Source organism: Chenopodium album, chromosome 16 (genome assembly GCF_948465745.1).
Source record: "Chenopodium album chromosome 16, dcCheAlbu1.1, whole genome shotgun sequence".
Taxonomy (NCBI): domain Eukaryota; kingdom Viridiplantae; phylum Streptophyta; class Magnoliopsida; order Caryophyllales; family Amaranthaceae; genus Chenopodium; species Chenopodium album.
Window position 1 is genome coordinate 30664786 of NC_137849.1, and position 23550 is coordinate 30688335.

Sequence of the window (23550 nt, forward strand, 5' to 3'; positions counted from 1 at the left end):
ATTGATTAAATGTTCATTTTTAATATACTAAATGTTCATATATTTTATTGACTTGTTCACTTTTTGTTATTAAAGGTTCATTTTTTTTTACATATTCATTTGTTATTACTAAATTTTTAATTTTTTTTAGGTGTTCATATATTTTTTTTTTTAAGTGTTCATAATTTTTTTTTAACTATACTAAATGGTCATTTTTTTTACGTATTAACTTTTTAGTATTAAATGTTCATTTTTTATTATTAAATGTTCATTTTTTTTATGTGTTCGTATTTTTTACAAAATGTTTACTTAGAGCGTGGTGGTGCAGCAAAGACTTATTGGATAATAAAATATGATGATCATCCTTCGAATGGGCTTTGGAGGGCTATGCTTTTTTTTTTTAAGAAGAAGAAAAGGATTTCATTGATAAAATATAGTCAAATGACTCTTACATATAATTTCTAAAAAATCAAGAATTTCAACACAAGTAAATACATTACATATTCGATCAACAATCGCCTTAATAAAATACTTCATCCAAAGCAATACAATTTGTGAATTAGCTCTAATTCGGCTTGAAGTCCAATTAAATTGTAGTCGTTTGAGTGAAAATATGTGATCCTCTAGATTCTTATGGAGATTATGAAACCCTAATTATTCAATTCTCGTCATACAAACATAAATTGAAAATAATCACAAGAGAAAAAAAAATCATTATCTCAAGGATGAGATCTATTTATTGAAAGCTATTAAAAAGTTTTTGGGGCTTACCACCGGTAAGAATATTAGTAGAAGGCCCCACAAATATTCACAACTAAGACCACCAAGAGGAAAAGAGATGGAACTGATGGAGAGAAAAGGAAAAAGAGAAGAAAAACCTTTAAAAAAAATAAATAAAAAAAAAGGAAAAAACCTAGCAATTGAGGCTAAAAACACCCTCTCAAAAGAGTAACCCTAAAGGAAACCAAGAGAAACCCTCCTAAGGAAAAAACCTAGAGGGAACAGACGACTATGCTCTAATTAGGTTAATTAGGGGTTAGTAAAATTGGAGTTGACATTTGTTAATCATAAGAGTATGTATGAATGATAGCCCTCTATTTTTACTTTTTTCTTTTTTAATGGTAACCAATTTTATTTCGATTATATTTTTATAGCTACTTTTAAAAGTTTTCAACCACAACCTTAGTAGTTATTACTTACAACAACTCCCTCCATTTTCGCACACTTGTTAACTTGTATACGTTTCCTCAACAACTCACAAAAGAGGAGCAAGAAGGCAGACGCTTTACTACCTACTAGATTAGGCTCGTGCAAATGCACGATTTAAATATTATTTTACGATTTTAACAATATTATTTAGCTTATTTGTGTATAATATGTACGTATGTAGTACAAATAATTTAATCAACATCTAATACATTGAGAAATTAATAAAGAGTGGAAGCCTCAATTCATATAATTTGTATAAAATATACGGAATAGGAGAAAAAGATAATGTTTATAAGAAAATGAAATAGTTTGACCTTCCTTTAATTTTTCCAATCGAAATTGCACAATTAGTCAATTTAAATATAAAATCTGTTAGAGAAATGTATAATTAGGTTATCATTTTTAAATTTTATTTATGTTGAAAAAAAAATAATGATGTCATTATTAGTTTTGGCGGGAAATTTTTTTATAAGAGGTTGACATGTGAAAAGTAATGACATCAACAGTTGTTCCTATAGTTTATTTATAGATAGATTGGCTTTTCCTGGCCTCCTGTAGGTTGATGTATGAAAATTTTCCTCCGTTTATTACAACGGATGAGTACAAGTTGCAGCCAGCAAATGGAAAGCAACAGCAAGCAACTCCATGTCATGCCATTGGTGATATAATTTCTACACGAATTGAGTTTTGCGTTTAAAAGAAACATGACACCTGCATTTCTTCTATCTAATATGAAGTATGCAACAAGTGTACAAAAGAATTCGAAGATTTTCCTGTATATATGACAAAAAATGGAATGAGGTAGCACAGAGTATACAACCATTCTCTTTCTCCTGTACAATTTCAACCTCAGATGGCAGATGATATCATATTCAATAAGCAGAAAACCATCAGATCATCAACCATTTCGGAGCTATCTTGAACTACGCTATTTGGGCAATCTCAAGTAACATTTTGTGAAGTGATTGGGGTTTAGAGAAGAACGGGCAATGATCACTACCTTTTATCTTGTAGACTCCCTCAGGTGGATTTTCTCTGACTAGTTTTTCTTGGACATCAGGTGAAAGTGCACGATCCTCCAGTGTTTGAATGAAAAAACGCCTAACTGTACCATACTTCTCAGGCGATAATGAGAGCTTCTCCATAATGGGTCCCAAAGGGATAGGTCTCATGGAGACCATGGCTAAAGCAAAATCCTGAAATAATAATGTTTCCTTTAGAATCTAATATGTACAAGAAGCATCAGCATCTCAAATGTGCAAACTGAGAGGGAGAGAGAACTCATGCAAATTGAATTCTGCGAATACTCCTACGGATTTTATTATAATTATGAAGTATTAAACTATCTTTTAAGTAATAACAATCAAGCCAGTGCAATTTCTGATTAGGCTTGAGCTCTCAACATGCTGGCAGATCACAATCAATCAGGCATGAAAGATTTGGAGGTAGAAATATTAGTTTGGGAGATGGGTCAGTCACTTCAGGGCTATATGAGATGGGTCATAATAGGGTCTGTTGTCAATCAGTTTAGTCACATTGACTTAGTTTGGGTCACAATCATGGTATTTAATCTCTGCCGCATCACCACGTTAATGATCTTTAGCTAACCGCAAGCAAGATATTAGGCCACAACAGCTGCATATCACATATTGCCTGCATCCTCGACCATTACCGCGATTGTGACTAGATCCGAGATTACAATTCATTGTTATATACTTAAATAGATCATGTAATCTTGGGCAAACTTCGGGTTTGAAACGAGTAATCAGATTGGACGAATCGGATCAAGGCATAGAACACAGGACAAACTCATCATGTACAAAAGTTCGCAGAAGTCACTAACGTAATTAATATATTCACCAAGTGAATTGATATAGTTGGCGTGTGTGACTTAAAATAGCTGAACTTACCTTAAGAGGGCTCTGGTTGAAATATAAAGCCTTCAAGTGCTGCCTCTCCAACATGAATGACGTGGGAGGATTATCAGTACCATTTCCATGAATCAAGAACTTTGAGTCCTTCATAAAATCTTCAGAAGGACCAAGCTGCAGAAACAAATTTATCAATTCATGCAAATTGGATAAATACCGCTCACTTTTCTTAAAAAAAAAAAAATGCAAATTGGAAGATATATCACATACCAAAACAATGTTAATAGGTGGAATTACATCTGAGTACATGAAACTATTAAAAATGCTTTTGGACTGACATACCAGAAAATAGGCAATCTTAACCTATTTTAGGATCTAACAGAGGATATGTGAAGCCCAGTATAGAAATTTTAGCCAAATGGAAACTTTTAACCTCTTTTACAATGGAATTTTCTTATAGAGAGGAGTAGAATCCAGCATAGACGAGGATGGAGGCACATAGTGAAGATATTCTCTTCCTAAACTATGGAAAATAATCATTTAAGACATGCAGTCATGCAAAAGGAAAATTCTTCATCTGCTAAATCATTCCAAATCAGAAAGCTTTAGACATCCCCAGATCTTTTTACATGTTTAATACTAGAGCTGTAATCTGTATATACTTACATGCAGCTTAGCATATTAGATGCTAATTTTAGTTTAAAGTAAATTAGAGAGCAAAAACTATCATTCTCAACAGGTGTATTATGCTGAGATGTTATAGATACCTCTTCAGAAAAAACATCAAAGGGCTTTTGTCCACTAGATACCATTGTGGCACAGACAAAAATGGCCTTGGAAATTTTCTGCGGGAATTGCTCCATAGCATACGAAACAGATGCGCCCCCACATCCATGACCAACCAATATAACCTACAAGTGAAGCCCAAATGTTAGGCCCATACAGTTGTGTCATGATGAGCATAGGTAAAAGTACTTTTTATCAAAGGCATCTCACCTTTTCATCATCTGGCAGGTTCTCTATATATGTAATCAGTGGCTTAGAATATTCTACCAGGGTAGCAATTGAATTTGTATCCTTTGTATCAATACCTGATCCACTGAGATCTAAAGCAACAGGAAGCAATCCAGATTCTTCCAACAAAGCAATAGTTTTGTACCAACACCATGCACCAAAGCCCTCGCCATGTACTAAAACAAATCTTGTTCCTTTCAGGTTTTCTAAAAAGTCAGGTGCCTGAGTAAGATAAGAACTGTAAGAAAGCTACATTCTGCATAATGTTCAGGAACGAAAAAGATATAGATTGCCAAAAATAACTTAGAGAAAGGTGCAACTAAGGCCCCGTTCACTTCACCTTATATTTTCTTTAAGAAAATTGAATTTTACTAAACTGAACTTATTTTTACTGAAGTGAAATTAGTTTTACTAAACTGAAATTAATTTTACTGAACTAAACTTATTTTTGCTGAACTGAAATTATTTTTACTTAATATTATTTTTTAAAGGTGAAGTGAACAGGGCCTAAATGTGATTTCTTATCTATATTCCTTTCAATGCAATGAAAGAAATATTGGCAAACGGTTTTCATTAAAATTATTTATTACAGAAATTATAGGAAAGGGACCATTCATAACCCCAAAGGAGGCATAATGGTGTAGATAACACAACCACAAGCTTTAGACTCGGCTCTGTCAGGCATCAGAAAAAATATATTCAGATATGAACTTCATTAACATCATATTTCAATTACTTTGCATTCACCCTCCACATGAAAACTTTTATTTTTTAACAATAAAATAATATTGGACACCTCAAGGTTGGTTGACATACTCACACAGATTACACTTTAGGGTCACAAGTTCTGTTGTAAATGTGAGCAATTCACATGATCTTCTGCTAAATTTCAACTTAGCTTTAGACAGATTAAAGAGATTAAATATTGAGATTTAGGGAAGAAGATGAAATTTGATTGATACATAACAATGAAACACCAATAATAAAGGATAGTTTCATAGTTACAAGTATTCAAAAGGTTTGCAATCTACCAAAGTGTAAATAAAAACTAACACAAAACTCTCATCAATCCTCAACATAACTCCCTCTTTAATATGCTCTATATATAGAGTTTTCTCTTGAACAAGCTACCTTGTTTATTCATCAAGCTAATAACAAGTTAATTCTAATTCTACTACCTAAAGAGCCATACATTGATGCCTAGCATCTTCACAAAATTTTCACCCTTTAAAACATACACCATGCCTTTTACTTTAGCTCTTACATTTCCATAGGCAAACTACCAATATTAACTAAAAAAGATGGTGCTAAGGACACGATATCATAATATCTTTTCAGCTCTGAAAGTTGCGACTTCTCTCTATTACAAACTGGTACATGAGTAACATTTATAAAAGGTTTATATCATCAAAGAAACATGATACACTGCTGAAGTAGTGTCTCCAGGCAACACAAGCACGAATTCAACTTGCTAAAAGCTTAATAATCACTTTGAAAAAAGAAAAAAAGAACAGGAATTTACAATAAACTGAGTGATGCTAGAGCGCTTAGTCCTTTACATATACTGTATTGAGTATTATATATTATTAAGGGAAAAAAGAAACCATATGAAATCTATTTCTCTTTGAAGTACAATGATAAACTCTCCAACTTTTTTACATCATGATAGGGTAATAATTAACAACTTTACACCATCAACTTTTTATACAGCAGAAAAGGGGCAAAATAATTAAATTTATTCATAAAGTAAAAGTTACATAATTCTGAACCAGCTTTTACAAGATCCAGATTTAGGTTCCAAAAAAATACCATTGAATCTTCTACTTTCCACTTCACTTTTCAAACACCATAATAATCAAACTTTCTATTCATACCCTCATTATACAAATAAAAGACGACTAAATCAAATATAATTTTCTCATGTATTTTGACTATATAATCAATTATATATAAACTCGAACTTCTAATAAGTGGGTCGGCTACATGAACCAAGATTTTATCTCATATCGACTGAGACCATATATATAAAACAAACCGAAAACTAAACAATACATAAAATCAAATCAAATCAAATCAAATAAAAATAGGTAAGGAAAAACAAAGAACCTGTTTGGAGTTCGAAAAGGGGTCAGAGAGAGTGCGGCGGCGAGAAGTAGCGCCGCCAACACGGCGAGAAGACATAGAACCAGGATCAAATCTCTGAGACAACTGATGTTGATGAAGCGCCATTGATAAAGCTCTTCTATGTAAAGCAACTTCTTCATCTTCAAGCAATTTTCTCTGAGACTTACTACCCATTCTCCTACTTTTTGATCCATTAATTTTGGTATCTTTCTTAGACATACAAATAAATCGATTACCCATTTCTCAAAATTTGATTTTAAGCAAAACCAAGTTGTTAGTTTTGGGATTAATTTGGTAAAATCAGTAGAAAAATCGGCAGAAAATTGGGGGTAAAGCTAAAGCAGCGTGTTTGACTTGGGGTTGAGTTGGCATTCTAAAGAATTATATTATTTAATTTGATTTTAATTGGATTAAATAAATTATATTGAATTGAAATGAAATGAAATTCTGGGTTGATTGATTAATTGTTTGTGTGAATAATAGAGAGTAGGTGAAGATGAGCAGATAGTTTTAAATGATGAGAGAGAAGAAAGATTGGATGGGAGAAGGTGAGCTACGATTACGAATGAATGATAACTGATTTTATGGGATGTAATTTTAAATGCATAGAATTTTGTTTTGGCTTTTTCTCATTTCTCAACTGCTTTTTGTGCTGACTTATTTCACCGCGCCAGAAAAGAAAGGGAAATGTGGGAACTAACCCTTTAAAGGTAATTAGTTGGCGTAACTGTGAGCTACTACTTGTTCCGGGGAAAAGCAGGGAAATGAAAAAAAAAGAAGAGGGAAGCAAGGGGGCAAAAATTTCAGGCTCAATGCCATTGGGAGGAAGATAGGCGGGATTATTTTCACTGGTGCCATCAATTAATGCATCAATTAGGGTCTGTTCACATTTACTGAACTGTGCTAAACTAAACTGAACTGAACTGATTGTAGTTGAACTGAACTAAAATGAGTTGAAATGAATATATTATAAGAGGGGAAAATTAGGAGCTGAACTGAACTGAACTGAACTGATTGGAGCTGAACTGAACTGAACTGAAATTAAGTAAATGTGAACAGGCCCTTAATGGATGATACAGAATTAAGTTCCCAATTAAGCGTCGAAATTTCTCATCTTCTCTCCAAAATTTCATTTTCTTTCCCCCAATTCCTTGGCGAAGAACATACCAATCTGAATAAGGGAATGAATTGTGAAGAAATTATTCAAGTGTGGATATCAATTTCGTCAATCAGTTACAAGTATTCGTAGGTAATCTTGTTTGTTGTTGAATAATTTCGTTTAAATTTCCTAATTTGATGTTTTTAATAATTTAAAGTTTTCATTGTTTGATTTAAAAGAAATTGATTTTGGGTAAAAATTAGAAATTTTATAACGATTGATTTGAAAGGAAAATCGTTTAGATTAATAGATTACTTTGTATGTTGCTTTATTGGTTTTGTGTATTTTATAATTATTTCATGTTAAATGTTATTTAATTGAAGGAGTACTTCTGGGTTCCATTGTAATGGAAGCAATTGTTAAATGGAATCGAGATTTATTTGCTGTCAATAATTTTATAGGATCTGTTTTTTATACATAGGATCATTTTGTCAATATTAAATTAAAATATTATTCTATAGTATCGTTTTTTATTTTGTAGAATTTGAAATAAAATACAATAGTGTGTTTGACATTGTGGTAGTGAAATGGAAAGCGAAAACTTGTCCCCTTGTTGAACATTGATCTTAATGAAGTGATAAACGACGTGATTAGCTCAATCGGAGATGCAGAATCAAACGATGTACCAGAAGAAGAAGCAGCAATGCCATTCGATCTTAGTGAAGAAGCTGAGGTTAATAACATTGGTAACGAAGAGGTTAAAGTTGAGGTTAATAACAATATAAATGGACGTGATTCTCATAATTGGTCAAACGGAGAAGAACAAGCCAGTCGTACTCCAACTGTGGGTACGTATTTTTCAAGCGGTGAAGAATTACAAGGTTTTGCCATGTATGCCTTTGAGAAAATATTTCTATTTGTATGAATCAGATATGAATCAGTAAGCAAATATTTATATTGATCATGTAAATACCATTTTGATGCTGTTTAAATTTGGAAAGATGTTGTTTTATGGAATTTGATGCTCAGAAATACGAAAAGGTTTTGGTTTTGTAGTGGGAGTCTCATAATTTCGGATTTAAAGAAATCAGACCTCGAATTGTTTTATCGACGATTGATAACATTAGTATTTAAAAGTACTAATTTTTATTAGGACATTACTATTTATGGCTAACAGGTGAATGAAAAATAAAATGCAAACTAAAATAATAATAATTGGTATATTGAATTTTAAATTAATCCTGACTCGAATTGTTTTATTGATAATTAGTATCATTGGTATTTAAAACTCTAATTTAGACTAGGATACAGTAGTATTTATGGCTATTATGTGAATGAAAACTAAAAATAAAACCAATGGATTTGAACACGAATCACTTATGCATAATAGAAAAGCATTCACCAATTACACCAAGGGGTATCAACACATATGTTATCGTATTATTTATTAATTTGTGCTATTTATATTTATGTCAAATATATTGGATGATTCTATTGAAGACAATATGATTCCTTAAATGTTAATAGGACGCTTATTATAATATATTATGATGATTACTATTGCATATAAATGTTCTTAGGGTTGGTTTTAGGGTTTAGGGTTAAAATTTTATTGGGCTATAAACGTTAGGATAATGGTATTGTATGTTGTTGTTTGGTTTAATAATGTGTTTCAACAAGAATATGTATTAATAATATGTTTTAGCAAGGAAGTTTTGTACAATACTTGTTCTGTTATGTGCATCACTTTCTAAATGGATTAGTTTACAGATGTATCAGTTGCTTTTTATAGATTGTAAAAATTCTTTCTATTTGATATGTTAATTCTAGTCTATTTCTTCTATTGTTTAAATTTTTTTTCTTTTTAAAAAAAAAGTGTGTTATTCGTTTAGTAACTTATAATTGTAGGTTTTATATATTACCACGGAGTTCAAATTGTAAGTTTTATAATATGTATTAACAGAGAGGTAAATTGTAAGTATTCCTTATATAAATTCTATGTTATCCTTTATTAAGTTAGTTTTCTTTTATTTAAGTTTGGTTTGAAATCATACATGTATTAAATTCATCATATTCAAACACACATCCACAAAAGTGAACTATGTACATTAATCATTTGGTAATTAATATAATCGTTTTTTTTTTATTGCTGGAATCATATCCATAAACATGGGTTATATTATTGCAAGTTGGATTCATCTTATATTTGAATATATAAATATTATGTTTTTGTTTTTATATAAATATTTATAGAAATATTCAGATAATACAGTTTCAGGCGACTTTATGGGTTATATGTGGTTGAAAAAAAATAATAATAAAAGAAGAAAGTTCGGGTATAGAGAAGAATCGAACACGAATCACTTGTCTACAATAGGAAAGCATTGACCAATCGAGTCAGGGGGTATCAGCACGTACATTTTTAAATATTAAATCTATATATGTTATCCATTACTAAGTTAGTTTCAATTTATTTAAGTTGAGTTTGAAATCATACATGTATTAAATTTATCATATTAAAAAACATTCACTAAAATGAACTATTTATATAAGTCATTTGGGAATTAATATTTGTATGTTTCGCATCATATCCATAAACATAGGTTACATTTATTGTAAGTTGGGTATTAAATGAAGTGGTTATCTTTTTAAATTTCTTAAATTTGAAAACTGTTACATAAAAAATACTTTTTTTTTTTGAGAAAAATAAAATACTTATTTAAGAGCACTGTGTAGAACTAAAACTAAACAATGCAATATTTATTGTTATTTTTTAAACTAATATACTTGACTAGTATAAACATTTAATAATTCTTATTATAAATAATATTAAAATATGTCACAGGGGATTAAAAGTAAACTAGGAATAGCAGAAATTATACCAATGAAATTAATTAGGGCTCTCTATTGTCATAAAAATATTTAGATAATAAAACACAAAGTCTATTGTATGCACACTTTATTGTAAAGGAAGAAACAAAAGTTAAAATGGTAAGAGATATTAACATGAATTCATCATTATAAATACTATGCATATAAGTTAATAAGGGGTAAAAGTATAACATTAGTGAAGGGCTAAAAAGAATTGAAAAATGATGCTACTAAAATAAGAATTTCATTTTCAAATTATAACCTAGAATATATACGATCGAGAAATTGAAATATGATTTGATATTAATAAAAGTGTTAGGATCCTGAATTCATTTTTCAATCTTAAATATATTAATCAAAGTGAAATATTTTAATAGGCAGTCAAATTTAAAATTATTTCAATTGCACACCGTCATTCACTAAGAGCTTGTTCTCTTCACCTTATGAAAATAAGTTTTAGGTCTAATAAATTCAAATCAGTTCAGATAAGTTATATTAAGGTCTAATAAGTTAAATAAGGTCTAATAAGTTACATTAAGTTAAATAAGGTCTAATAAATTTCAATAAGTTCTAATCAAGTATAATAGTAAGGTCTAATAAGTAGGGGTGTCCATTCGGTTTTTAGTTTGAATTTAGCCCAAATCCAATCTGATTCAAAATAAATTTCGATTTTCAATTATCAAATCCAATCCGATCTGAATTCCTCACCAAATCCAATCCGATCCAAACTAATTTAAAATTCGGTTATTTGGACCCGATACGAGAGGACGAATTAAAATACGTTGCAAATATAGTTGTACACGATTAGTTATGAGTTCTAATAAGTTCAATGAGGTATAATAAGTTCCAATAAGTTTCATGACTTTGATATATGGTGTAAGTTTTGATTTTACAAATACAAATATGATTCCTTTAAAATTGATAGTAATTATTTTTGAGTTTTTAAATATAAAAATGATACTTAAAATGAAAATTTATAAAAAAAATAAAAAATCAAAACGTGTTTTTTTATACCTCCACAAGATATGAACACAGGACGACTATCCATAGTCATTCAAGGGGTTTGTTTATTACTAGACTAAGTGGTATCAACACATACATTAGATGAAAATAAATTAATTGTATTATCCATTGGACTAAATTTCCTGGATTATTATTTTATTCTATTTTCCAGAAAAAATTTATGCCCAAAAATAATTGATTGGACACATTATACAAATAATTTATATGCAAAACATTTAAAATAAAAGAGTTATTTGATTTTTTTTTCACTTTGAAATATGGTGTATATTTTGACTTTATATATACAAGTGTGATTCCTTTGAAATTGATAACAATTAGTTATGATTTTTTAAATACAAAAATGATACTTAAAATGAAATTTTATAAAAAATAAAAAAGCAAAACGTGTTTCTTTTGTACCTCCACAAGATTCGAACACAAGATGACTATCCATCATCACTCAAGGGGTTTGTTTATTAGACCATTAGAAAATACTTTTTTTTTTTTTTGAGAAAAAATATAGTTATTAAAGATTAGTTATAGGTACTTTCTTATTAAATATAAAATAGTTACACATCTAAAAGTATATCTTTGTTCCCTTCAAAGAAATTAAAAAAAAAGTATGTTTTTGTTATTTTGATATTTTAAAATAAAATATGATTTCGTGAAAATGAAAAAAAAAAAAAAACCTTATGTATTGTCACAAGGTTCGAACTCAGGCCAACTATAGACATTACACACAAAACTTGTATTCAAGACCATTGGGGGTATCAGCACGGATTAGGTGAAAAGAAATTTATTTATTAAAATGTGTCTATTACAATTCCGGCGAAACTTTGGTGTCTCCAATTACAATTCTGGCAAAACTTTGATGTCCATTACAATTCCGACAAAATTTTGTGTGTCCAATTATAATCCCGGTAGCAACATTTAACCAATTTTCAACTATACATGCTACGAAAATTTTACAGCATTAATGTATCAATCAAATTTGTATTCATATAATTCTATTCTTCAGAAGTATTAACATTAAAATTCATCTTGATATTTATAAACCACCAGCGAAAAAGGCCTGTAAACAAGCTGGCAAAAATGGTCGCAAGATACGCCGGAAAAATGGCAAACGACAGGTAAACAAGCCGAAGAAAAAAAAATCACCGACCGGGGCAAATGATTGCATGAAGAAACTAAGAATTCCATATTTCTTGAATGTTTTTCATTCATTATTGCTATCTATGGAGAGAGGAAAAATTGGAGAGAGAAAAAAAGTTGGAGAGAGAAAAAAAATGAGGGGAAAAAAATCAGATGCATTTTTTTTTTTTGGGATTATATACTAAATTAAATTAGGTAATTGAATGGTTAGGATAAATTTGAAATTCAAAATTCAAAATTTTAAAAATAAGGTTTGAAATTCAAATAAAAATAAGGATGATCCACACATAAAAAAAAATTCCCATTCCACCAATGAGAGACTTGTCTACAATATTCTTTGGTACACCGTGTGTGCCCCTACTCCCTCCCTTTAATAAACAACTTGATAAGCCCAGTGCGATGCACGACATAAAAAAATTCTTTGAAATAAATATATTTTATATGTCTCTCATATGAGATAAATTATAGAAACATAATTATTAATTGCAATGATATTTAGATCTAATTAATTTTGATGAACAGTAAAAATTTAAGCAATTATGCAATATGGAGTACTCTTTAACGGGAGTAATTATATTTTGAAGCCAAATAGTCACTTATAAATTCATAATATAAAATATGGAGTATAATATAATATAATAAATGTCTTTAAAAAAAATATTATAATAATTTAAGGTAAAAAGAATAAATAAGAATATGATGTCAGCAATTGATTTAGGCGGGAAATTTTTTTAACATCTTAACATGTGTACAATTTTAAAAAGTGATGATGTCATCGGTTGTTGTTTAAGTATATTTATAGATTATATAAAGTCCTAAGTACACAACAACGGTCAACTATTCAAGTCCTATTGCACCTTATTTTCCAAAAAAAAAAAAAGAAAAAAAACCTTTTTTCACAATTATTAACGTACGTAATTAGTGAGTAGCTTGGGCGTTGCCCCAAGTTGCTACACTGTAGACGTGCAATAGGTAATTTTTTAAAAAGGTTTTTCAAAATTGAAATTGTCATTATTAAACCAAAATTAAGTTATTCTCATAGTTTTTTTTTTTTTTTTTTTTTTTTTTTTGATATATAATTTTCTTTACATTTTAATAACATAGTTGATATTTGTCTTATATGATGCCAACTTAGTTATAAGAGGTTGAGGGTTCGATTCTCCTTATCACATTGATGATTTTAAAATATGTGCGAATATTTCTTTTTAAATGGTAATTTGAATATGGAGTAATATTGGTTTAGATTCCCGTGCATTTCGTACTCTAACATAAATGAATTTATAATAAAGGGTGGGGTAAAAGAGTTGTTTTTTTTTTGGTTAAAAAAATAAATAAAAATACATCGTAAGTATTAAAAGTTTATTTTCGCAAAACATTGATGATTCTAAAATAGGAAATTTTAGAAAATAACACCACAAAAAAAAAAAAAAAAACCCAAATTTTAATTATAACACCACAAAAAAAAAGTTTTTATTATACCACCACAAAAAAAAAACTGAAAATTTTGATTTCACCACCTCGTAACGGATTTTTGGATGAAATCCGTTAATGGGACCATACATGCCACGTGTCAAGTGCTTATTGGTTTAAAAATAATAATTTAATAAAAATAAAAAGGAAAAAAAAACCCCCAAAACCCAGCCAGCTCCTCCACCGACACCACCTTCTCAGCTGCGGCGAGAGCCGAACCCAAGCCGCTGGCACCCCCGCCCCCACCAATACCACCGAAACCAACCCTTACTCTCTTCCCCCTCCCTGAAAACCACCCCACCTCCGCTTATCCTCATAGATTCGAAGGTGCTGGTTTTCGAATTCAAACCACCTCCGTGCGCCACTACAGACAATCAATCCCACCTTTTGCGGTGGTTGGAAGGTGCCGGTGTTCGAATTCGTTGTGATTGTGGTTGGTATTTGCGGTAGTTCGAATTGCTTCGAGTTTGGGGTTTGAATAGGTTGGGGTTTTGACAGTTCGGCGATGGTGATTTTGCTGAGATTGGTGGTGATTTGCGATGGTAAGGCAGGGTTGGGGTGGTTTTCGGGGAGGGGAAGGGAGGATTTCACCGGTTTTGGTAGGATAGGAGTGCCGACGGCTTAATCGGTGGTGGGGGACAGGTGGTGCTGGTGGTGGGATGGGCTAGGTTAGGTTGTTTAGGGTTTTTTTTTTTTTTTTTTAAATTTTTCTGTATTTAATATCATTAATTTTTTTTTAATCAATAGGTTAGTGACACGTGTCTGTCGTGAGCCCCACTAACGGATTCCATCCAACAATCCGTTAAATGGTGATGAAAACAATTTTTTAGGTTATTTTGTGGTGTTATAATAATTTTTTTTTTTTTTTTTTTTTTTTTTTTTGTGGTGTTATAATTAAAATTGGGTTTTTTTTGTGGTGTTATTTTCTAAAATTTCCTTTAAAATATGTGCGAATATTTCTTTTCTAATGGTAATTTGAATAAAAGGCCAACTTCTACACTCCTTATTGCACATGACCTCGAAAAAGGTTATGACTTATGACAGCCCTAGTGGTCATGTGGTACAAAGGCTAAATTACTCAAGAGTATTCATTTATATATAAACCAAATCAATTTTATAAGCGTATGTACAAACGTTTAATGGGTAACTAAAAAGTTGACTAAGCAATAAGCAAAAAGCATCAGAATTGATCTGTCTTCAGATGTACTCAGTAGTTAGTTTGTAAGACTCCATATCCAAGTTTTCTTCCAAGGGTAGCTAGTTGGCTATCAAATATCAACTCACCAGGATGCTATCTGCTAGAGCTGAATCTTTCAAGCCTCCTGCGTCGCAGCTCGTCTAGAGAGAGGTTATTCTGCATATTTGATGCAAAGTCGCTTCCATCTACACCAGTCCCACACATTTCGCACACAGACAGCAAAACTGAATTGTCAAATGTACAAGCAGGACATCTCCATACTCCAGTTACGTTGCTTCTCTCTCCTCTCCCTACAGCTCCTCCGCCAGAATACCTTCTCGGCCGTATTAAGCCCCAGAAAAATCTCAAGGGCCAGCTAAATACACCAGAAAGACTTCTAACGACGGATCTCAAAGGGTTAGGACCTGAATATGATCTCTTCAAGTGCAGATAAAGAATCCCAGCCAATATCCCACCAAGATGACCAAGAAATGAGACACCTGGTACAAACATCTGAATGAGAATCAATTCAGCCCATGCAGCATGACGTGAAGGTACAAGAATGCCATGCACGAATGTGTAGTCATCTGACTGGGCATTGAGAACAACTTTCATGGCAAAGAGGACGCCAGAAAATCCCACTGCGAATTCAGAGTAATATGCTTTCTGGTAATCAAATAACAAGAGGGACTTGGACAACAGTAAGGTTATTCCCTGCGACATGGTGAGTAATGTAGCAACCATAGTGGCGAATTCAATACTTCCCATTGAAGTCTCCAATTGGATCCCTTTCCATAGAAGGGATAGCATATTGTAAACCAAGTGAGATTCGCCCATGTGATAAAATGGTGACAAAAAGAAGCGTTTAAGATCCTTATACTGTAAAGATCAAAGAAGAAAACAGAAAGGTTACTTCAGTCAATGTGAGTAGCTTAACAGATAAATGATAGCCTAAAGATAATCCGTGTCTAGCGTAAATGGATGTTCTGCTCAAGCAAAAATGAAACCACACATCTTGGCAAGCCAAAAAAGAAAACAAAAACAGAAATGGAAGCTGTATCCAATTAGCAGTCATCCTTTGCATGCATTTACATAAGAAGATAAAAGATATATCCCTTTAACATCAAGTTGCTGCCGAAAAATGAATTGCTCAGCAGCAACTATATTTATAAGTTTTGACAAATTCAAGTTGGGAGGACAGGAATCTATAGGCTTAAAGACCTGAAATTTTGGGAGAAGAGAGTATTACTAAGCCAAATCACTACTATAATACTGGTCAGGACTCAGGAGTTCCCACGCAGATAAGATATTTACTCCAAAGACAATGAGTCACATTACAATGAAAAAAAACATCCAGAAAGATGGCCAAAAGGAAGGAAAATTATTGTTGTACTCCCTGAAACAGAATGGACTAGGACGAAAATAAGTTCGACCCCCATGCTGAGTAGCTTGCATCAGATTCAAGGCATTCCAACATCTTTTGTGTTCAATGTAATAAATTTAAATGCCAAAATAATTTATAAGCATAAATCAGGTCATCAAGTAGAATTTTGGCATACCCCAAAAAGCCCGAAAATTTTCCTAAAACTAAATGTTACTAATTCTTGGAAAAGCTAATACGCATATAAAATCTCTCACCTTAAGCAAAGATAAGGCATCCAAAAAAAAAAAAAAAAAAAAAAAAAAAAAAAAAAAAAAGACAACTATAAAATGGAAGTAGCATAGTAGCAAAGTTGGGCAAGACAGAGTAGCATGAATTGGTCCCTAAATAATCATCTACCTAACCCGTAATACCATAAAACCTTTGCGTGAGATAAATCAAGAGCCAGAACCTTAAATATGAAAATAAACCCCTCTATCGTACTACAAATGCAAGACCTTCGCAAGCAGATCCTAAGTATTCCCAACATGGAAAGCAAGCAAACACGAGGGCATCATGATGTATTGATGTGCAAAGGTGGAACAAAAGTGGGAGATGAAAAAGAGGTAGCCATACTAACTTTAGCGAAAGCAAACCAAATCATCAACAAGGCTTAAAATAAAGGTGGTAACCATACTAACCAATTAACAAAAACCCAAAAACACAGCTGACAAAGAATTCCTTTAAAATCCCCAACCTTCAATGACCAACATTCAAATTGGATGCACAAACCAGTATCCCTCTACCTAGGCATGGGCATGAAAACAAGCAAAGGAGAAACTTGCCACAGATGGGACAGGCATCATGTTTTCTATCCTACAGTGTCATAATCATTTTCCCTTCTTGGTGGCAGAAACAACCTCACACCATCACTTGACAACCACATACTAGAGTGTGATGAACCCACCAAGTGAGCACCCTATGGCTGTGTACACAAGGAGGAAAAGACCAGCAGAAGGCCTAGTGACAGCAGGACATCAGCAAGACAGAGGTGAAATACCCTTGGAAGAAGCAGACAAAAGTAATTAAAGATACACTAAGTGGTGTGGTAGCATGGCAAAGGGAGGGCAAGCTGCAGTAGGAGAAGAAGACAAGAACTAATTAAAGCTAGAGTGTACTTTTGAATAGCTTGATTGAATATATAAGAAATGAGTAGCACTAGTAGAGGTTACGCAATTAGAATATCAAGAGCCTTGTTAAGAGATTGGCAGCCTAAAGTTGCTAAGGAGAGTGATAACCTAAAGTTATCAAACTTATCTTTTGTTCTTCCTTCAATGAAAACAGTAACTTGGTGCTAATTGTGTTCTTTTATTTTATCTGTCATAGTCAGTTCATACCATAGAGGTAGTAAGGGACATGCAACAACTAACTTACTAAGTTATGGTTATGGCTCCCATAGTTTCATGAGGATTCAAGATTCAACCTACTTTAACATGGGGAGTGCCCACTAATACCAGTTATGGTAACAAGTTAACAACCCACTATCCTAATAGTTAGAAGATAGATAAGCACTAATAGGCACTTTTGAATTCAGTCATAGTAAATCCTGATTAGATTTAGAAGTTCAATCTTGAGGCTATTTCCAAGAGTCAGCTTGTTGGTCAATTTATTTTTATTATACAAGTTGTTGAATATTTATACTTCTTGTTTCACTTTTCTTAATGGATCCCTATGATGATTCAAGTAATCACTTTGAGACTAAGGCTTTGTTATTGTACACAAGTTTTTAGAGGCAAGCATCTGCTACACTGTTAGTTAAATGATAGCACTTCCTTTCCCCTGGCCGTAAATCCCATGATCATACTAATTATGAATATATATGTCAATAAATCCACACTCAAAAACCCATGTCAGTTTTATGTCAGAAAAAATAAAGCAAGGCAGTGGTGCAGAAAAATTTTGTGTTTACTTTTCCATACCAACTCAGTTAATTTATTAAATTTATCCAACAAGAACCACAAACAAGTTCTAGAAAGCTAGAGACAATAGTATTATGCATAAGTTTTAGAGCTTGAAAGTTGAGAAACAGCAAGATAGAAATCATGCAGCAACTCATATAAATGTAAGCTGCAAAAGTTAGGATGAACAATGAGAACAGTTAAAAAAATTTCTTGGGTGGGAAGGGTCGTGTGATAAACAACAATACATGAAGGGAAAAAAAAAAAGCTTATTAATCAGGTGAAACAGTGTACCTTAAGGATTAGGTGCGCATTGAACCAAACCTCATTGATATGGGGGAGGATAGACTCCAGGAAAGCAGGCCTTAGATAGATGAGAGTATTAGCAGCCAACAATCCAGCAGTCACAGGAGGTTTTCGCTGAAGCCTGTAATACTCGCTCACGGTATGCAAAGCCAATAAAGGCAGCATACCCCTCGAAACCCTTCTTCCACCAATATCCATCTTTCAATCTAAGCTTCTAAAGACAACTTGCTTGAAACGCAACTGATCAAGTTTTCCTCCTCTTCACTTACCAACAATCAATTTAAAAAACCCTACGTAACGAAAGCTGAATGTCAATATCCAATTTACCGAAGATTATGCATAACGAACATTTATTATCGATTCATACATGCATCAATTCGAGTACCAAATGCATCAAGTATAACCACCACTATACAAGAACAATAACCAGATCACATACAAACCAATGCAAATCAATATGTCCCACTGCCCCCCCCCCCCCCCCCCTCCCCCCAACCCCAGAATATACAAACTAAACCCTCGCTCCCACCGAGCCGACCGCCTCTGCGAAACAGGAAAGAAATTTGCAAGAATTTTTCTTGAATATGATACACCTAAACAAAGATTTGACGAATTATTTAAAAATAATAATTAAAATAATAAACAAAATCATATATTGAATAATTCAACAAAATTAAACCCAATGAACCAATATATACAAGTATCACTAACAAAAGATTAAACAGGCAACTGCACAATTCAATTATTCAAAGTTGTTTCAAATTTTGGGTTAAAATAAAGATTGGTAAACAAAACAAGAAGAAATTACTAGGTTATTCCAATTGTAATCCGAAAGCATAAATGTAATGAATTATCATAAATTGTTGCCAAAATCTAAAAGGGTATGAAATTAAAGATAAGAAATCACAAAATTCGAAATCAAAGTGTAAGAATAAACGGAAATTAATAGGGAAATTGAAGCAATGCATACCTTGAAGAGCAACAAGTGAAGAGAAGAAAGAAAGGTAAATTGGAGAAAGAGTAGATTATGAAGGCAGATTCCAAGCTTTGTAGTTGAGGAAGATGATACTAGAATACTCCAGATTTTTTCTATTTTCTACTCCCGCTCTTCTCTATTTTCTCATTTTCTTCTCTCGTTTTTTTTTTTTTAATTTTGTTTTCCCCTTAATTTTGTTGCTAATAATGTTATCGGAAGTTATAATGAAATTTAATAAAAAAATTAAACTTAAAAGATAAAAAATGAAAAGTGAAGTTTATATATATATATATATATATATATATATATATATATATATATATATATATATATATATATATATATATATATACACACACTAAAATAACAACCGTTGATGTCATCCTTGCTTTTGTGTCACTTTTTTATTTAATTTTTTCCTTCCAAAATGGAAAGATGGTGTCATTTTTTTTTAAGCTACCCTATTTAATATAGCTTTGAAAATATATTCCATTTGAATTTTTAAATTTTAAATTTTGGGTTTTCCACACATATTATGCTATTTAATTATTTACGAGTTATTAACAATAGTTAATAATATAATTTAATTGAAATTTCCTAATTAAATATGAAAATTATGCACTTTGGGAATTGTAAATTCATATTTAATTAGAAATTAGTTAGGAAAACCGAGAAATTAGTTATTTTCTTTCATTATGTGTTAAAAGTCTATAATTCAATTCTTATTTTAAAATCGTGCATCGCACGGGGTTAATCTAGTTGAGGATTAAGAGTTTAGGGCGCTATGGTTAAAAGTTGGAAAAACGACTCTTAAATTATATAGAATGAGATACATTATAAACGAAAGAAAATTACCTAAAAGTGAAATGTTGGTGGTTATTGATGTTCCTTGGAAAAAATACAAAAAAATAAAATTAAAAAATAGTAGGATGGTTAGCTTAGGGTAGTTATTGGTGTTTAAAAAAATTTAAAGAAAAAAAAAAGTGTGATTAATAGAATTTGAGGATTGGAAATTTGAGGGATTGTGGTGAATTGACTCTACAATTATATTATAGAATATATAACCTAAATTCATGAGAGTTGAGGATTGAGATTTTGGAAAAATCTCATTAACTGACTCTGTAATTATATTATAGATATAGAACTAGAGTGTACCTGTGCATTTTGCACGGATATATATTACATTAAACATGGGCAACGGGTCGTGCCGTGCCGCGGCAGGGGGTGTGCCGGCTCCGCGGCGGGCCGTGCCTAATTTTGGCACACCCCAGCCCACGGCACGGCCCACGTGCCTGGCGGGCCGTGCCGGGCCGGGCTGCGGGCCAAACTGTGCCACTTAATTTTTTTTATTTTTTTTTATTTTTTTAATAATAAATGTAAATAAAAAACGATATATATATTTTTTAGTACAACTTAATTTTATATAAATAATGTGATTAATTTATGTTTATGTTAATGTTAATATATTTTGTTTTGAACAACTTTATTTTAATTAAGGTTATATAAATTATTTATCTAATTATGTTTAAGTTTATATAAACAAATAAAAACAATCTTATTAATTTAGCAAAAAACAACAATGCATATAATAAAAAAAAAATTATGAGTGCGATAATCCGAAAACACAAAAGATTGAAGAATAACTTATTTTATTATATACCGGTAGCCGGTATGATAAATCGATAATACAAATAATTAATGATAATTAAAAATCGTACAATATTTGGTGAATAACTTCATTTATTATACGGAATACGAAGTTCGATAATACAAAAATTGTACAATAGTGTATAATGTAAATATGTAATAATGTAATTATTATTGTTCTTCTCCATCTTCGTTTTCGTTTTCGTTTTCGTCTTCGTCTTCGTCTTCGTCTTCTTGTGGTTCAAGTTCATTGGCCAATTGAGTTGATTGAGAAGTATGAGAACTAAAAGAAGTCGACGTTCCTTCATCATCGTCGTTTTGCGCATAAGTACAATCTTAAGAACGAGTTTCGGCATCCAACCAATCCTTGAAGCAAACACACATTTCAAGTGTTTCGGGTTTTAGTCTTGTTCTTGTATCGTCTAAAACTCGTCCCAACGCACTAAAAGCTCTTTCGGAGGCAATGGAGGAGACTTGGATAGCAAAAATATCACGAGCCATTGCCGACAAAATTGGATGTTTCATGGTTTGTGATTTCCACCAATCAAGGATGTCGAGGCCAAACTTCTCTTCATCGTCCATGCCTTTCATGAAGTCGTAACTTAGGTACATTTGCAACTTCGAAACATCGCTTTGTGTTCTCCTAGTTGATGATGATTCCGTACCTGAAAACTTGGACATCATGTTAGCAGCTTGTGCAAATAAACCTTTGGCCCGTTTACTTACATTTTTGGATGTTTGAGAAGGGGCAAATCGAGACACGGTTCCATATTTACTTTCATAAACTCTATATAAAGAGAAAAACTCATTAGTCACCTTATTTTTAAAAGTTTCAACATCATCTTCAAAATTCATGTTACTATAATAAATATCAATTAATAAAAAAGTGCAATCATATTTTTGCCTAGGATCTAAAATAGAAGCAAAAATATAAATCATAGGAATATCAGTGTAATATTTACGCCATTTTTCCTCCATAGCTGGAAGATATCCATGATAATTATGTTGTGATCGGTGTTCGGCAAAAAGTTGTGCAAGTAAACATGCATTGCTAAGAAAAGAATGGGAACAAGGATTATATACAGAAGAAAAACAATGTGTCATACTATATAGTAATTGTAAAAACTGCATATATTTTTCACAATTAGCCCAATCATCTTCTAGTAAAGCATATTGTGGAAATTTCATATTATAAAAAAGTGTTAAATGAACCTTGTACTCGATTGCCCGACTCAACATTTCATAGGTGGAGTTCCACCTAGTTGGACAATCCGGTGCTATTTTTATAGTCTTTATCTTTTGTTGCTTGCAAAAACCTTTCCATTCTTGATATCTCAAGTTAGAGCTATTAATAGACATAATAGCATTCCTTATTTTGTGATAAAATGGACCAATTGCTTGTGTTCCATCCTTCATTCACAAGTTAAGAACATGACAAATGCATCTAATATGAAGTGCTTCTCCATCTAATACTAAATCGGTCAATTGGGGTTTAACCAAATTCGCACTATATGTCATAGAAGTTGCATTATCGAAAGTCATCATTTTGTGTTTGGGTTGTAGTGCTCGGTTAATGTAATTGTTAAAGGCATCATTTTCGGCAAAAAGAAAAGGTTGTTCGGCATGTACAATCATTCTCCCAAGTTCATCCCTATCTCTCTCATAACTGTAAATGAAGCCTTGTGGATGGAATTGAGAAATTTTGGGTTGGGTTGGATCATTAGATGGTCCACCACATCTTTTTGAATGTCTACTAAGGTGTCCCGTCCCTCCCTTGGTATCGGCCGAGAAAATTTTACTACAAGTCCGACACCGGGCTTTGGTTCCATTTTTACTCAATTGATAATGTGCCCAAACTTCACTCTTTCGGTTGGTTTGAGCAAATTCCTCTTCGGTACACCATTCTAATATGTTAGGATTTTGGGTGTTAGGCATTTGGGTGGATTGTTCACTCGACCCGGAGGCTTGTGTTTGGCTACCTTGGCTACTAGGAATAGAAAATTCATGTTGTGATCCGTATAAATAAGGTGAGAATTGGGTTTGTTGAAATCCCGAACTAGGCATAGTCCAAGGAGCCATATCATCCATTTGTTCGTGCCCTTCCGTGGTTTGGGGATGAAAGAAAGGGGTGGAAGTGTTTGGAAAGGGCATGTTAGGGGAGGGAAAGGTATTAGGGGGGGCATTGAAGTGTTTGGGTTTGGTGATTCCCTACGTTTTGACTTGGCTTTTCTAGAGGAGGAGGAAGTGTTCAGGTTGGATGCCATGATATTTAATAATAATAACAACAACAATAATAATACAAATAACAAATTAACAATAACAATAATAATAACAA

At 32.1% G+C, this 23550-nt stretch overlaps 2 protein-coding genes across 2 annotated transcripts; both read right to left on the reverse strand.

Moving 5' to 3' along the window:
• Positions 1–1800: 1800 nt before the first annotated feature.
• LOC145585102 (putative methylesterase 12, chloroplastic) lies at positions 1801–6762 on the reverse strand. Its single transcript, XM_081641841.1, has 5 exons — positions 6180–6762; positions 4056–4295; positions 3827–3970; positions 3099–3233; positions 1801–2384 (listed from the first exon to the last, which is right to left on the reverse strand). Exons 1-5 carry the CDS (start codon positions 6435–6437, stop codon positions 2112–2114), a joined length of 1050 nt encoding a protein of 349 aa, XP_081497967.1. The 5' UTR covers positions 6438–6762; the 3' UTR covers positions 1801–2111.
• An 8103-nt stretch (positions 6763–14865) lies between these two features.
• On the reverse strand, positions 14866–19749 carry LOC145585103 (rhomboid-like protein 14, mitochondrial). Its single transcript, XM_081641842.1, has 3 exons — positions 19563–19749; positions 18581–18882; positions 14866–15847 (listed from the first exon to the last, which is right to left on the reverse strand). Exons 2-3 carry the CDS (start codon positions 18788–18790, stop codon positions 15083–15085), a joined length of 975 nt encoding a protein of 324 aa, XP_081497968.1. The 5' UTR covers positions 18791–18882; positions 19563–19749; the 3' UTR covers positions 14866–15082.
• Positions 19750–23550: the final 3801 nt, after the last annotated feature.

Coding starts and splice junctions, on each gene's coding strand:
- LOC145585102 (XM_081641841.1), bottom strand. CDS start 6,437: ATGGGTAATCGATTTATTTGTATGTCTAAGAAAGATACCAAAATTAAT. Junction 3,971..4,055: donor ACCTGCCAGATGATGAAAAG/GTGAGATGCCTT, acceptor CTTCACTTGTAG/GTTATATTGGTTGGTCATGG. Junction 3,234..3,826: donor TTGATGTTTTTTCTGAAGAG/GTATCTATAACA, acceptor TTGTTTCTGCAG/CTTGGTCCTTCTGAAGATTT.
- LOC145585103 (XM_081641842.1), bottom strand. CDS start 18,790: ATGGATATTGGTGGAAGAAGGGTTTCGAGGGGTATGCTGCCTTTATTG. Junction 15,848..18,580: donor ATGCGCACCTAATCCTTAAG/GTACACTGTTTC, acceptor TGATCTTTACAG/TATAAGGATCTTAAACGCTT.